Source organism: Spermophilus citellus (assembly GCF_964194105.1).
Source record: "Spermophilus citellus genome assembly, chromosome: 9".
Classification (NCBI taxonomy): domain Eukaryota; kingdom Metazoa; phylum Chordata; class Mammalia; order Rodentia; family Sciuridae; genus Spermophilus; species Spermophilus citellus.
In genome coordinates, this window is record NC_138191.1 from 113,354,150 (window position 1) to 113,369,203 (window position 15,054).

At 50.2% G+C, this 15,054-nt stretch overlaps 2 protein-coding genes across 10 annotated transcripts in view; one reads left to right on the forward strand and one right to left on the reverse strand.

Annotated features, from left to right (window-relative positions):
* Positions 1–614: 614 nt before the first annotated feature.
* On the reverse strand, positions 615–8,810 carry NCDN (neurochondrin). Of its 4 annotated transcripts, XM_081308005.1 has the most exons (8): positions 8,694–8,810; positions 8,363–8,490; positions 7,343–7,483; positions 5,281–6,249; positions 4,051–4,292; positions 2,889–3,113; positions 2,356–2,498; positions 615–1,210 (listed from the first exon to the last, which is right to left on the reverse strand). In XM_081308005.1, exons 2-8 carry the CDS (start codon positions 8,393–8,395, stop codon positions 774–776), a joined length of 2,190 nt encoding a protein of 729 aa, XP_081164131.1. In that variant the 5' UTR covers positions 8,396–8,490; positions 8,694–8,810; the 3' UTR covers positions 615–773. The 4 variants fall into 4 exon arrangements, with proteins under 4 accessions (XP_081164131.1, XP_081164130.1, XP_081164133.1 ...); XM_081308004.1 differs by having other exon boundaries at positions 8,363–8,777; XM_081308007.1 differs by lacking the exon at positions 8,363–8,490 and having other exon boundaries at positions 8,694–8,716.
* Positions 8,811–8,813: 3 nt separating this feature from the next.
* KIAA0319L (KIAA0319 like) overlaps positions 8,814–15,054 on the forward strand; it is a 118,964-nt gene continuing 112,723 nt past the window's right edge. The window contains exons 1-2 of one of the 6 annotated variants that reach the window (XM_081308001.1): positions 8,814–8,968; positions 12,509–12,678. In XM_081308001.1, coding sequence (XP_081164127.1) covers positions 12,537–12,678 — 142 coding nt within the window. In that variant the 5' untranslated portion in view covers positions 8,814–8,968; positions 12,509–12,536. Of the gene's footprint in view, positions 8,969–9,157; positions 9,368–12,508; positions 12,679–14,715; positions 14,820–15,054 lie in introns of those variants that run through there. The other 5 variants (XM_081307998.1, XM_081307999.1, XM_081308002.1 and 2 more) reach the window with 5 other exon arrangements.

The window sequence follows — 15,054 nt, forward strand, 5'->3', positions numbered from 1 at the left end:
GACGGAAATCAGATGCTCGGGTGTCCAAGCAGGGATAAATACAAGCAAAATAAATAACCCTCAACCCCCATTGGCACTCTGCTGCAACATGACACATACGCTTAGAGACCCGGGCCCAAGGACTCCTGGGTTCTCTTAAGGAAGCCTGGGTGGAAGGAGGTTCCCCACCCCCGACACTAGCCTGTCTGCCCCAGGTTGCCCTGAAAGGATAGGGGCAGTTTAGACCCTGGGTCACTGAGGTTGAAAGGAAGAACTGTGATTTCAATGGCCTGAGCCTGCTCTCTGCCCAAGGAGGCCAAGGGCAAGAGCCATATGGCCGATTTAAAGGACGTGGACCTGGGGAGCCAGAAGGGGCACCACAGCCTAGGGGAGGCCACGCCCTGGCCGGCAGGGCACTTGGGCTGAGGCAATCAGCTCCTGCCAGCCCTGACCTACCCTGGGGCCTCCCTCCTGCAGGGGAGCCAGACATTGGGCACAATGACACCTACTGCCCCCCTCCCTGGGGGCTTCTCCAACCTTCCCCGGCCTGGCGGGGACAACCACGTTGATTTCCAAGCCGATCCCTGCCCCCATGGGGGCCTGGGGGGCGGGACGCAGTTCCTTACACTTGAGGAGTGGGCACCATGCCCTTGCCCTCAGAAAAGCCAGAAAGCTGGGGTGTTTTGGGGGGAAGGAGTCTGGGGAGGGGGTTCTTGTTTGGGGGCTTCAGGGAAGATGCCTCCTCCCTCCTTCCCTCGCTGCCCGCCCCCGGGTCTGTCCCCAGTGGACACCCCTCAGGGCTCTGACAGGCACTGCTCCAAGGCGGCCATGCGGTAGTGGCTGGCCGTTTCCTCACCTGCCTGCAGCCTCATGGCCTCCCGGCACAGCCGATTGGCCCGTGCCAGCTCCACCAGGACACCCTGATAGGCGGCCACCATCTCAGGCTTGACGGAGTTGGGGCTGACACTGCCTAGCAGCTGGAGCAGCTCCTGTGGCCAGCGGGAACGCAATGCGGCAGGGGCCAGCCAGGGCAGCAGCGGCACACAGCCTGTGAAAGCTTGCATGCCCAGAAACCACAGCTCCTGCAGGTCAGCCCAGATGCCCTCGTAGTCAGGAGACAGGGCCAGTACTGCCTGGTCAGAGCCAGGTGTGGCCCGTGCCACATGAGACTGCGATAGGAAGAGGATGGCGGCTCCGAAGAAACCTCTGGATGCTGGGGTCCCCTGAAGAGCTGGAAGGCATGGAAAAAATGGTACATGAACTAGATGGGCCAGTGCTGGGCCAGCCCCTCACTTTCCCTCCTGTGTGGACACACGCGGAGCTCAAGCATCACCTAGAATCAGACTGTCTGGGTTTAAACCCTACCTTTCACACTTGCTGTATGACCTTGGGTAGTTAACTTTTCTGGGTCTTGTAAAATGGGGCCAGTACTGCTAATCTTACCAATCTGTTGTGAGAATTAGATGTGATAAGGCACCTGCTTGATTCCTAGGCCAGAAGAGGGCTCCAAGAGGGGAAGTGACCAGTTTTTTGTGAACCTGTCATGTTGGGATTTACCTCCTCTGCAAGTGCTCTCCAGGAAGCTTTGCCTCTAACTTCGTGAGTCAGTGCCATGGTGGCTCTACCTGGGGAGTGACTGAGAGTTGGGGGGGGAAACGACCTCCTAATTTCTGGTCCAAAGGGATATGTTCCCCTTCCCACTACTGGGTACCCTGCTGGGATCCCCACACAGAAAACACAGAGGCAGCTGAGGGTATGGGCATGTTACACCCTGTTCCTGGGCATCTGCTCAGCTCCTCCAACCTGACAGATGGGGCACAGGGAACAGGCGGGGACAGAGGGACCCAAGCAGACACCCACAGCCAAAGTGGGAGACACTGAGGGCTGTCAGGGGCTGGAGGGGACACCATTCCCCCTGCACAGAGTCAGAGGGAGGAGGGTGGAGGAGAAGCCATGCAGAGGGGCAGAGTGCTGACACCTGTCACTGAGGTGGGTGAACTGTTGAGCAATGAGAAACCTCAATGGAGGGAAGTCAGGTTTCTGACTCAGGCCCTGGGTGGGGGCGGCTCCACCTTGAAAACACTGGATTTGGAGTCCTTGGGCTGCTAGGGATTCCAGGTGCCTGTGCCTGTGCCTCTGAGCAGGCCTGTACTTAACACCCACCAGACCTTGCCTTAAAAGTCTTCAGAAGGAAGAGCATGTTATCATTTTGGGAAGAAGGGTGGGGGTGGCGGATGGAGATATATTGTAGAGATTTCCTCTTCTCAGAAAAAAATCTGCAATATCATTTTCTGTAAAAGGACTTATGCCCAGAGCACAGCAGGTCCACCCAGGTTTTCTGCCCTCACCCACCAGGCCTGGGTCCCCAGGGCTTACCTGGAGATGTGCTAAGGAGTCGGGCCATAAGGAGGCCCAGGGTGGCCACATTGGCAGCCAGAAGCAGCCTCCCTTGTTGTTGCACCAACGCGGGCAGAGACGTCATCAGAGTATTCATAAGAGATGTGAAGCAGGCATCACGCCTGGGGAAGAAAGGGAGGCAAGGATGGGGGCAGGCAGAAGGTTATGAGACCAGATGAAACCCTTTGGAGAATCTGGATCTGGGACTCCTGACTTCTCTGGGCCAGAGTTTGTAAGAAATCAGGTAGCAGCGTGAAGAGTTAACCCTGAGCCCCAACCATAGCATCTGGGGTTATGGCTGGCACTGAGATGTGCTCCAGGAAAATACCTAGGGACCCAAATCCTTGAGCGGGACTGGCTTTGTCTATTCTGAGACCCTTTCATTTTAACACCATGAGAAATCCAAACGCACAGGGAAGCAAAGTAGAGGTCAAAAATTAAGGCAATTGGGCAGCCCCCCCACCACCCCACACTTGATTGAATCTCCTCCCAGCCTCTCCCAAACCCCTCACTTGATCAGCCCTGGTGCAGTGACCACGAGGTTGAGGAAGATGTGGCAGCAGGTCTGCAGGCCGATCTCCACACTATCAGGCAGCACTGAGGTGTCATGGCCAGGGGATGTGAGCTCCCACTGCTGCAGGAAGTATTTGCAAAGAAGTGAAGGGGCCCCCTCCTTGATCAGGATCTCCCGGGGTCCATCTTCGACAGTCAAGTGGCACCATCCGGGTAGAAGGAGCCTGGGGGGTGTGGAAGGGCAGACGTGTGTGGGGTTGGGAGAGAGGAAGGTACAAAGATGTCCTTTTTCAAAGTACCCTGCCTAAGAGAAGTAAAAGTAGGGGAGAAGAAGGACATGTCCTGGTAGGTATCACAGAAAAAGCACAAGATTCAGAGTTACACAGGCCTAGGATCAAATTGGTGCTCTGTTGTACAGCTTGACCACAGTCAATTACTTTAAACTTTTTGAGCCTCAATTTCCTCATCTTTAAAATGTGGATGAAACTTCTGTCAGATTTGCCTTGTGGACCAAATGAGATAGATCTGAGCCTGGTATAGTGGCACATGCCCGTAATCCAGCAACGTGGGAAGCTGAGGCAGGAGGACTGCAGGTTTGAGACCAGTCTTACCAACTTAGAGAGGTCCTAAGCAATTGAGTGAGATCCTGTCTTAAAAAGGGGTGGGTCTGAAGTTATGGCTCAGTAGAAGAGTGCTCACCTAGCAAAAGTGAGGCATTGGGTTTGATCCTTAGTATCCCATAAAAATACATAAATAAAATAAAGGTGTTGTGTCCATCTACAGCTAAAAAACAAATAAATCAAAAAATAAGAATAAAAAGGGCTTAGGGTATAGCTCATTGGTAAAGCATCCCTGGGTTCAATCCCCAGTACCAAAACAAAACAAACACAAACAAACAACAAGATATAGTTCTAGTAAAAGGTATAGCAAAATATCTGGCTTGTAAGAGATGGTCAGTAAACCTAAGTTCTCTTTTTGAGAAACCTGGGATTGGCAGCTCAGAATTCCTGTAGGAACAAGCCTCCCAAAACAAATAGAAATGATCTTAAGAGAACTCTCATGGCCAATCTAGAAGCCTGGCACAGCCCAGTTTGCGGGGGCCAGTGTGTCATAGTTTTCTTTAGAATGGTCTGGCTGGACATAGTGTAACAACAAACTCACCGGAGAGCGTCCCCTGGCCAGGTGGGCCCTGGGGTGGTGGGGGAAATGGCCAAGTTGGCCACCTGCTGTGAGAGGTCATTGGCCTCCTCCGCCTCCTCATAGAGGGTCTTGGCATAACGGACGAGGAAGGGCAGCAGCTGGCACACCTCCTTACGCAGGGATGAGGTTTCCTCGGCCAGCCAGGCACCCAGGATCCGAACCGAGGCAAACACGAAGGGTTCCTTCTGTTTCTCTGGCCCCACCTGTTGCCACAGGACCCCTCTGAGATAAAGCAGGACTACAGAGCCTCCCCTGTTTTACCAGTCTGCTGGCCAGCCTACAACTGGAAGGGAATTCTGGCTTGTGAGCCCCTCAGAGGTGGGGACCAAGCCTCATCCTACCCCATGTACCCAGTACCCAGCAAATGGGAGGGACAAACCCAACAAAGGAGGCCCACCTTGCTGACACTCAAAGTGCATCCCCATCTCTGCACCGCCAAGGGAGCTCAAGGCTAGGGGGAAACTCGGGACTACAGCTAAGTCACATTCTACAGAGACTCTTACCTGGGATGGGAGGATAGGTGATGCCATGAACATACAACCAACAGTGGGAGGGGGGATGCCCTTTTGGGCTAAATTACAAAATGAGACCAGAGCTTAGCATAGTCTGTTGGATGTGTGGCTGGTGAATTCAGTGGCTGGTGAATTCAGCGGTTGGAGCAGACCATTAAAGAGAAGAGAGTCATGACTGAATCCCTGTGGGACAGGAGAGTGGGTTTCTCAGAGGGAGGGAGGAAGGGGTTGCGAATGGGTGGGTATAGATCTAGCTGAACTCCTAGAAAGGCCAGGAACCAGGCAGCCTTGCTCCTTTTTCCTGCACCGCTGGACGTTTGTATGTGTGCATATGTAAAACAACGCCCCGGAGCAAGCAGAACAGACTGCTTCAATTTTGTGTGTGGTGTGTAGTGTGTGTACTGGGGAGCACTGTGTGAGTGGGAGGTTACTGTGTTGTGTGTGTGTGTGCTGGGATGTGAGTGCACATATGGTGTGTGGTATGGTGCTTTGTGGAGGCTTTTGGAGGGAGGGAGAGGGAGCGAGGCTCGGCCACACACTACTCCTGAGTGCTGCTGCAGTACCAGCCCGCCCGACATGCAGCTTGACTGTCTCCTCATTATACCCCTTTTCTTTGCCTTCTGGCTCCTGCCCTGACTCCCGGACACTGGGCTCCCTCTGTAGGTCACTACCCCCTTACCTGCTGCAAGTAGAGGATGACAGCTCCAATGGCCTCCTTCATGATGCTTACAAGCTGCACCTTCTGTGGCTCCTTAAGCAGTGACTGCTCGCAGCGGGTACACTCCTGGATCCCCAACTCCATAAGGGCATAGCAAGCAGTCACCACATCCTCCTTCACCTCTGTGCCTGTCTCCTCCAGGCCTAGCCGTACCTCCACGCATGCCAGATTCACCAGGAGGGCCAGGAATTTGCTCCCAGAGCTGCCCGCTGGGATCCAGTCGGAGCCGCAGGCGTGTGCCAGGCGGGCTGCCAGCTTCAGGGCAGGGTTGCGTTGCCAGGAGCTCAGCTTGCTTCCCAGGATGCGCGCCAATCCAGCCTGCAGATCCCGGAGGCATTCAGGGGGCACGGTTGTTGGGGGCAGGAAGAGGGGCAGCAGCTGGCAGAGCTCAAACTTGCTGGCATCCTCGGCTTTCTGGAAATCCTCACTGAGGCCCCGCAATACTGCCAGCAGGTCGGGCTCCGCCTCCTTCCAGCACTGTGTCTCTGCAGCAGCCAGCAACCCCACCAGGAGTGCCAGGGCCTGGTCAAAGCCATAGCCATGACCCAGGTATGCCTGACATAGGGCAGACACGGTGCCACCAGCAATGAGGTGCCGGGGCCCTCGGGGTGTGCCTGCTACAGCTGTCAGGCACTGGTAGGTGTCATCAATCATGGAGCGGCGGGCAGCATCATCAGGGTCCCCCCGGGCTATGAGGAAGGTGCTAAGGATGGGGATCTTGTTCAGGACCTGGGGATGGGTGGCCAGTTCAGGGTCACTGCAGAAACAGGCCAGCAGGGCCACACCAAGGGCACGGAGAACGTGGTCAGGGCAGCCATCCGGTGCCTCCTTGGTGGTTAGGAGACGGTTGGGGAAAGTGAAACCAACAGCGTCAAAGATCCGCCGTCGGGTTTTGGCGTCGATGTCACCTGCTTTTACTGCCTTGGTCACCTACAGGGGTATGGGGCAAGTAGTACATGCTATCAGCAGAATGAAAGAGGTGGCAAGGACCATCCCTTCCCTGAACCCTGGGGCACTGAAGACTAACAGGATTAGGTTACGCAACAGAACTCACTCTGGGATCATCTCATCTAGCTCCTTCTTTTTCAGGCTAATGTGACTTCTGGGATCCCTCTCACCTATGATCATCCCATGGCAGGGAGGTCTTGTCCTTCTCTACCACTCATTTGGGCACTTCGTTACCTGGCCAGTTGAGAAGTTCTTCCTGATGTCTAATCTAGATGCCCACAACCTGTGTTGGAAGGAGCTTAGAACTCAGTGTTTAAAATCCCCCAAGGATTTAGGGTCCTTCCCTAAATGCTGTCTCCAGATAAGTCTCTGATCCATTTCCGCCACCTTCTCAGGGGAAATGGCTCCTGTGTCTCCCTGCTCTGCATGTCAAAACATTTCCCCTTACATTTCACCTAAACACCTCCTCTGCTGCAGTGTGAGCCCTTGACTCCAGAGCCTTCTCCCTGTTGCCATGGCAAACAAGCAGCGGCTGTACTCCCTCCTCCCTTTACCCCCCACACACTAGCCCCCCCCTTTCTAGCACTGCAGCTCCTGTTCCACTGTCCCCAGCTTGGGTTCCTCCAAAAGGGCTAAGACCCAAACCAGCTCCCTTACCTTCAAGCTACCTACTGCAGTCCTGGCCATCCCTTAGGACCCTTCTTTAATCTCTTCCCGTCCCGCTACTCTTTCAGGTCTCAGAAAAATCATCCCCAGCCCTCAAATACTTTGCACTAGTTACTACCTGCTGCTGTTACCCTATGAGTCAGCTCCCATCTGCTCTGGGACACCCCAGAAAGCAAACTCAGGCAGCCTCCTCCAAGGACCCCAGTGCCACAGCCTTATTCATCTGCATTCTCCCCTTTGCCCCGAGTCTAGGGGAGCAAAATCAATACAAAGGTAGGGATCTTGGAACTCCTTTGGTGTTTCCAAAGTCGTTAGCACCACTATGTATCTTTGGGGACTGGCTGATTCCATTCCTTGGGGGCCCCCGACCACCCAGTCCTTCCCATCTCCCAATTTTCCAACTCCTTACTAGCAGCAGGGCTGCAAACTGTTCGCTGTCATTCTTGGCCTCACGGAGAGCTCCCAGGTAGCGCTCCAGGGTGGGGTTTCGGCTCTCTGCCTGGTTCAGAGCTGGCTCACAATCCGAGGCCATGATGCCCGCCTTGCCCAACTGTGAACACAAGAGGGACTGAGCATCCCTCTGCAGAGGAGGGGCGGGGGCGGGGGCAGGGGTGGGAGTGGAGGATGGAGGGAGGGATTAGCACAGAGGGAGAGGAGAGAGGATTTGGAGAAGTGGCTTCCTCAGGACTGACCTCCCTTGGAGGGGGGGACTTGAAAAGGCTGGACCTGCAAATCCTTTGGGGTAAAGAAGGGACCCTGGTCCAAGGTCACCTCCAGAAAGTGGGAAAGGAGGACTGTGCATCCGGCTGCTTAGCTGGACAGCTTTCTTCAGCAATCTCCTGGGAGTGGGAGGGGGCTGGTCCCACTGCTTAGTGGCCCCCTGACACATAAAGTCGGAATTTATCTCCCTCCCAAGGCGCACAGGGAGTAAGTGGTGAGGACAGACAGGGAGGAATGGAGACACACATGGTGAAGTTCGATTATCCGGACTGACATGGGGGAAAAGGGCATCCTAGGCTTCCTTTTTCCCTCCCTTCTTCAGACGAGGCAGGAGATAAGCTTCAGCAGAAGTGAGAATTCGAGCTCGAGCTCACCAGGCAAGGTTTGGAGGCCCCTCTGGGGACCCCACCCCTTCAGCCAAGGCTCTCAGTCGCCCCCGCAGGCTCCTGGCCTTCTCTCCTTTCCCTCCCTCGGGCAGAGGCTGCAGGAGTAGCAGCAGCAGCAGCAGCACCAGCAGCATTAACCCTTTACACTCCCTGTCCTCACCCTCCCTGTCTCGCTACCAGCCTGAGGATGATGCGTAGGGCTGGAGAAGCAAGAAGGGTCGGGTAGCTCCCGGGACAACAGAGAATCCAAAAGCCGGATAATCGAAGCGGGGCTGCTGAGATGGGGAGATGAGAAGGGGAGGAGGGTTCTTGGCGGTCACCACCTGTCCCGCCGCAGCCAGGTCACAACACGACATTGATGAAGTCACGACAGAGCGGCGATGAGATCACACCTCACGATGGCGCGATGATGTCACGGAGATCACAGCAAAATCACGACATGGGGACAGCCCTCAAAGATGACGGGGCAAATTAAAACAAGATATGTATTGAAAAGGGCTGTGACAAAATGGAGTCTCGACAGGGCACGATGGTGTCGCGATATAGTGCGATGGATCGCGATAGGGTCCCCGGGGTGCGTCGGCATTGATGAGCGCCGGTTCGGAGAGGCCCCGGCTGGGATGCAGGGGAGGGCCTGAAGGGGGCTGAGCTCACCAGGCTGCGGCCCCGAGCGTTGAAGTCTTCTGCGGGCGCGATGCTGCCGGAGCTTGGGGCCGCTGCTCACGCCGTGTTGCCCACTCCGGGCTCCGGGCTGCTGCAGCTCCACCCCCACCCCCGCATCGCCCTCGGCCAATCCGCGGCGGCTTCACTTGGGGCTCTGGCCAATGGCACGGCAGGGCGCTACGCCGTAGGGGGTGCTGCCATTGCCGCCATCTTCCTTGTGGGTATTGCCTGAGTCTGGGCCTTGGGGCACGTGCAAAGAAGGCAAGGTGCAGACTGCCCCAGGAGAGCGGGAGGCGAGAGGCTGGCGGGGTGTCCAGACTCCTTCGCTTGTGCGTAGTTCTACTTCCAGCGCTGCCCCTCCTCCCCCTCGGGCTCGCGGCTGGAATTGCGCTTCCGGAGGGTGGGGGCGGGAGGGCTTGATTAGCATGAAGAGTGTGTTTCCGGGTTGAGCCCGGGGAGGTGGGAGGAGGCGGCGTTTCCGGCCGTCGTCGCTGTCCAGGGAGGCTGAGACGAGAGGGAGCTGTCCGGGTGGGGAGCCAGCACTACCTTCTTCCTTTTCCTCCTCCCCCGGTGAGGGGAGAGAAGGTTGGGGCCCCGAGCCCATGGACTGGGAGGAGGCGGAGGCCGCCGAGAGCCGGGGCCCCGCTATGTGCCCCTGAGCCCCGGTAGGTGGCCGGGGCGGCTGGCTACCAGGCCGAGGACCATGAGCTCAGGGGAGGGGCAGGTGGTACAGACGATGCCTGGGGGTGCACTGACCCGCAGTTGGGACCCGGAGGTGGAGCTCCTGGCTGGGACAGGGCAGTCAGCTGCTTCTGGCCTTGCAGTTGCGGAGCTCGAGTCCCAGACTGAATCCCGCTTCTTCTGGGCCCAGGTCTGGTCCTGCAGCTCCCTCCATTCCCTGACAGTCAATACTGACATACTGGGCTTAGGTCGCTGCCGTCCTTCTAACACCTCGACATCTGCAGCCTCTCCTTTAGCTGCTGTATTGATCATCCCACCGAGACTGAAAGTTGATGCAGAAAAAGGGGGGCGGGGTTGAGCATGATGTGTAAATTACAATGCGAAACCAGCCTCGGTCAGGGTTTTGACAATTATGTCCCGCAGAGGGTCCTGTGGTGGCTGCAAGTGAGTACAGAGGTGAAGACAAGGAAGTCAGAATAGAAACTCTCAGCGGGGTTCCAGAAATGCTTTGTCTTCTCTCACCTCGTGATAGTTGGGCTCATCGACTTTGGATGCTGTTAGTAAAGAGCATTAGTCGACTCTCCTTGTGCTTTCTTATGATTCACAGACTGGAAACTAGGAACAATTTAGAAAGACGACCTCCCAGAACAATCTGTTCATTTTTCCAGCTATTTGGAAAACAGTGTCTGCAAATATAAGCAAAGCTATTCATGGCAGTCTGTTCTGTAACTTTCCCAAATATCTGAGTCTTTTTTTTTTCTTTAAAGTTTTATTTTTGATTACTCACACGCGTTGAATAGGCTTTTTCAGACGTGCTCTGTCGTTGTTCAAACATATCTTATCGCTGTGTACATAAATGGAGTTCCACGTATGTAGCTGACAGACTGAACTATGATACATCCCCCATCAACCTGAAGTATTAAGTAAACATTACCCCCTGCTCTGTCTGAACAGCTGCTGCAACAGAGAGTGCTTTTATTTCGGTTGTTCTTGTAACGCCCTAAATGCCAGAACTATTGGGAGCTTTTCTAGATTTTCATTTGTCAAGTATTGTGGGGGTGTGTGTTCTCTCCCTGGGTTGTTATCCTTTGATTCCATAACAAACCATTTGGATCTTGGTAATGTGTTCTTCCTGCCTGTGGTCAGCAAGCCTTTAACTGGACCCTAGCAGTGATTTGTGCCCATAGGCAATTGTAGGTTTCAGTAGAAGGACTGGTTAGGTGTTCAAATAGAAATAGATGTACCTCTGTTATGCACAGTTTGTAAGATATTGCACTTCTAATCAGCTTGCTAGTCCGATGGTGTTTATTACTCCTGTTTTCAAAGCCTATTCATTTCTTTTTCTGCTTTTCCCACCCACTTGCCAGGCTATTGATGACAGGTGTTGAGTCACCTTAAGTTTTAAATCCTTTTGTGGTAGTGTTGGGTAAGATCTCTCTCTCGCACACACCTATTCCAGCTTGGGAGGCTACAGAAGTTGCTGGATATACTTTCTAACTTCAGCTCCATTTCATAATCTCTTGAGTGTATCTCTGGCCCACACATCTGTCTGCCCCTGCCCCTTCCCTTCCCTAACAGAAAACTATGAAACAAACTAGAAATAGGAATTGTCTTCTCATTTTTTTTTTTTTTTTTTGGTTCCGGGAGTGGAGCCCAGTGCCTCATGCTTGCTAGGCAAGTGCTTTAACACTGAGCTACATCCCAGCCCCTTGATATAGGAATTGTTGGAAACTGGACACGAAAGATGAAGTCCTTCATATAGTTAAGGCTCAGTGAAAACCTTTTCTTAGATGTGCTACACCTCAGTTTTGCAGTGGTGTGTTTATGTTTGTTTCCTGGCATTAGCTTTGAAATCCAACTCAGGTAATGCTGATCTGGATCCCTGTATGCTAGCTGGGAGTGAAAGTTAGGGGTTGTCAGTCAGTGTTGTTTGCCAGATGTGGATGACAGGCATACATATATATTTAAAAATTTTTTTTGGTGGGGAGGTACTGAGGATTGAATCCAGGGCCTTACTCATGAGAGTTCCACCATTGAGCTATACCTGCAGCCCATTTAAAAAATTTTATTTTGAAAGGGTCTTGCTAAATTTGCATAGACTCTCCTTGAACTTGTTATCTTCCTGCCTCAGCCTCCTATGTACCTGGGATTACAGGTGTGTATGAGGATACCTGGCCGATGGGTACATATTTAGAAGTTTTTGTTTTTTGAGATGGGGATCTATGGTGTTGCTCAGGCTGGCCTTGAGTTCCTAGGCTCACATATCCTGTTTCCTCAGCCTCCTGAGAAGTTGGTGCAAGCCGCTTTGCCTAGCCAATAGATTATTGAATTACTTCTTCAGAACTATATCAACTCATAATATTTCAAGATTTACATAACAATTTATAGAATATAGCAAAGTTATGTAAGAAGGAAGAAACTTTTTTTTTTTTTTTTTTTAATTTTCCTGCTAGAAGGGACCTAAATCATCTAGCCCTTGAATTTTGGAGTAGCCAAAAAAGTGCCTGACATAAATATTTGCTGAATGTATGTATGGATTTAAGCCAGGAATTGCAGATGACTCTTGAGGGTGGTAACATGAAGTATAAATTGGGAGGGGGTAACATGAAGTATAAATTGGGTAGATTTTAAAGATACTAGTGGTGGGAATTGTAACAAACTGGAAAGTGACAGTGCATGCCCTAAATATAATCACATTAAAATATTTTTACAAGTCCCTCAAGTTTAGTTAGAAGTCCAACATCTTTTCATAGATAAGAAAATGTGTTTGGTCAAAGACCCAAAGCTATTAGCAGAACTGGAACTGAAAAATCAAAGCTTTTTTTTTTTTAGACTGATACTCTTTCTATTCTGTTATATAGATGGTTTACTGTTAGTTAGACAATAATGGAATATAAATGTTTCAGTTTTACAGTGAATTCATTTTATATCCCTTGCTCTGTTATTCTGATAATTATAGGCTGTGTCAAAGCTCAGGTTTAAAATTTACAGGCAGGGATGTGCACTGAAAGACAAACTTGAAATTCTTCTTTCTCCTAATCTGACACATTCTCCATTATTCCACATTTCTAGGAATCAATTATTAATTACTTGGCATTTAATTTCTTCTCTTTCTGTCTTTCTAGTGTACTGGTTCTGCCAGTCTGGAAGGCCATGGAGAGGAGGCTGGGAGTCAAGCCAAGTCTCGCTTCCTGGATTTTATCAGGATATTGTTGGCAGACATCCATGAAGTGGTTGAGAAGCCAGTACCTGTTTTATACTTGCTTCTGCTTCAGTGCTCTGTGGTTGTTAACAGGTATTGTTTTCTTTATAGATTTAAGATTAAAAAAGGGCACTCTGTGTGTGTCCCTCAGTTCATCTTAAACACTACGAAGAGGTAGAAAAACAGTCTACTGATTGAAAGAAAATGTCATCATTTTGGTGGATATTTAACTTGTTGGGTTAGGTTGTTTTGTTTTGGAACCAAAATTTAAATAAAGAACTGGCATGATCATTTTGAGATTTGAAAAAGATGCTTTGAAAAGAAAAAGCTTTCAAAGTTGGACAGATTTGGGGCCTGGAGCTGGATGTTTCTACTTAATGACTAAGACCTTAGGCAAGTTATCTAATGTGTTTGAGGAAGGATAAGATCTACCTCATAGTTTGATTTGAAGATATTTTAATTAAAGCATGTGGTGTAGCACACTGAATGGACATGCTTAGTAAATGATACTTTGCTTCCTTTCCTAGAGGAATCTAAACTTACAGAGAGAATAGAATGTATTTCTTGCTTTTTCCATAGAAAATGCTGTGTTTCATAGAGTAGGCTTTCTTCCTCAAGATTATTTCACCCCACTAGAGCCTCTTGCCAGGAGTCAGTGCCAAGAAAGCTGAATATCAAAGGAGAATTCCATTTCTGTCATTTTTTTTTCTCTTTCAGTTCTTTTGTTGATATGGTTCCTTTCAGAGTATGGAGTGTGAGAAAACAGCAATTCGAGAAAGACTTCTGAGTGTACTGCCATTCTAGGCAATGACCAAAAGCCTTCTGCTATAGAGGTCACCCTTGGGGATAACTAATCAGACTTTTGCTCTTATAATTACAAAGATTTATGTTGCTTTCCTAAAGCAATTAGTGGTCATGATCTTAAGGGCTAAGTAATTACTGTATTTAGCAATTTTAGTAACATCAGCTTTGGGGTTTTTGTTGTCTTATAGTGGTGGTTGATGATTAATTGCAAAAAAGTGACCTAATTTTTTTTTTTTTTTTGGTACCAGGGATTGAATCCAGGGGCACTTTACTACTGAGCCACATTCCCAGCCCTTTTTAGAATAAATAAAATAAGAGACAGGGTCTTGCTGGATTGCTTAGCAACTTGCTTAGTTGCTGGGGCTGGCCTTGAACTCCTGCCTCAGCCTCCCAAGCTGGGATAATAGGTATGTGCCACTATGCCTGGTGACCTAAATGTTTTTTTTACCCTGATGGTTTTTGTTGAATATTTCTAGGTAGCATTTTATTTAAGACCATTTAAATTAAATAAGTAACTGATTTAGCACTATCAAATTAGAAAAATAACATTTTTAAAAAAATATTTTTTAAGTTGTTAATAGATCTTTCTTTCTTTCTTTATATGTGGTGCTGAGATTTGAACCCAGTGCCTCACACATGCCAGGCAAGTGTACTACCGCTGAGTTCCAGCCCCAGCCCAGAAAAACAAAATTTTTGAAGTGTATCAATCACATACCAGACTCCTGGTTATAAACATTGCATATATTTTCCCATTTAATTCTCATAATAACCCTAAAACAGATAGTTTTATTCTCAAATTAGGAAATTGAGGCCCAGAGAGGCAAAATGACCTGACCAAGGTCACATAGCAAGAACATGGCAGGTTTGTACCTTCTACAGCATGCTTTTTTTCTTCTGTTGTGCTGCCTTCCAACCACAGGTAATCTTTTTGAGAACTAAAAACTTTCTTTTTACCCTGAACAATGATAAGCTGCTTACTATTTGAGGGATTCAAAAAACAGGGGAGGAAAAAACAATTCTGAGTCTTTCTGTATATTTTAGTTGCACTTGGTTAAGCATACATAGTTTTGTGGATTCCTTGGGCAAGTCTTCAGTACCCTGTTAGCTTGGTGATTAAAAACAGAACCCCAGTGAGTGTAAAGATGCAAAGGTGGTGTAACTAGGAGTGCTTGTGGTAGGAGTTAGGTTATACCAGTTAAACTTTAGAAAAATGTGGAGCTTCCACAATGAAAGCTGTGGGAATGTGCAGGCAACACATGACAGGCATAGTTGTTATGTGTTTTAATTTGTTGGAGTTCTTTCACACTGTTTTTTTTTTTTTTTTAGAAAACAATCTCCTGGCCGTGGCGCACACCTGTAATCCCAGCAGTTCGGGAGGCGGGGAGGCAGGAGGATCTCAAGTTCAAAGCCAGCCTCAGCAATTTAGCGAGGTGCTAAGCAACTCAGTGAGACCCTGTCTCTAATAAAATACAAAATAGGTCGAGTGCCCCTGAGTTCAATCCCTGGTAGGCCCCCCCAAAAAACCACAATCTCCTAATAAATAGATAAAGAGGGTGAAGCCCAGTGGTATCAACAGTGATATAAACTGAGAGTGAAATTAAAGCTGGTTACGGTGGTGAGTGCCTGTAATTCCAGCTACTTGGGAGGCTGAAGTGAAGTGGGAGA

Bases quoted from the DNA above. Each gene is read 5' to 3' on its own strand.
- NCDN (XM_081308005.1), bottom strand. From the start codon at position 8,395: ATGTCGTGTTGTGACCTGGCTGCGGCGGGACAG. The intron at 3,114-4,050 runs GTGAGTTTGTTG...CACACCCCCCAG, and splicing joins TGGCCAGGGGACGCTCTCCG to GCTCCTTCTACCCGGATGGT. The intron at 2,499-2,888 runs GTGAGGGGTTTG...TTTCTTCCCCAG, and splicing joins ACTGCACCAGGGCTGATCAA to GCGTGATGCCTGCTTCACAT.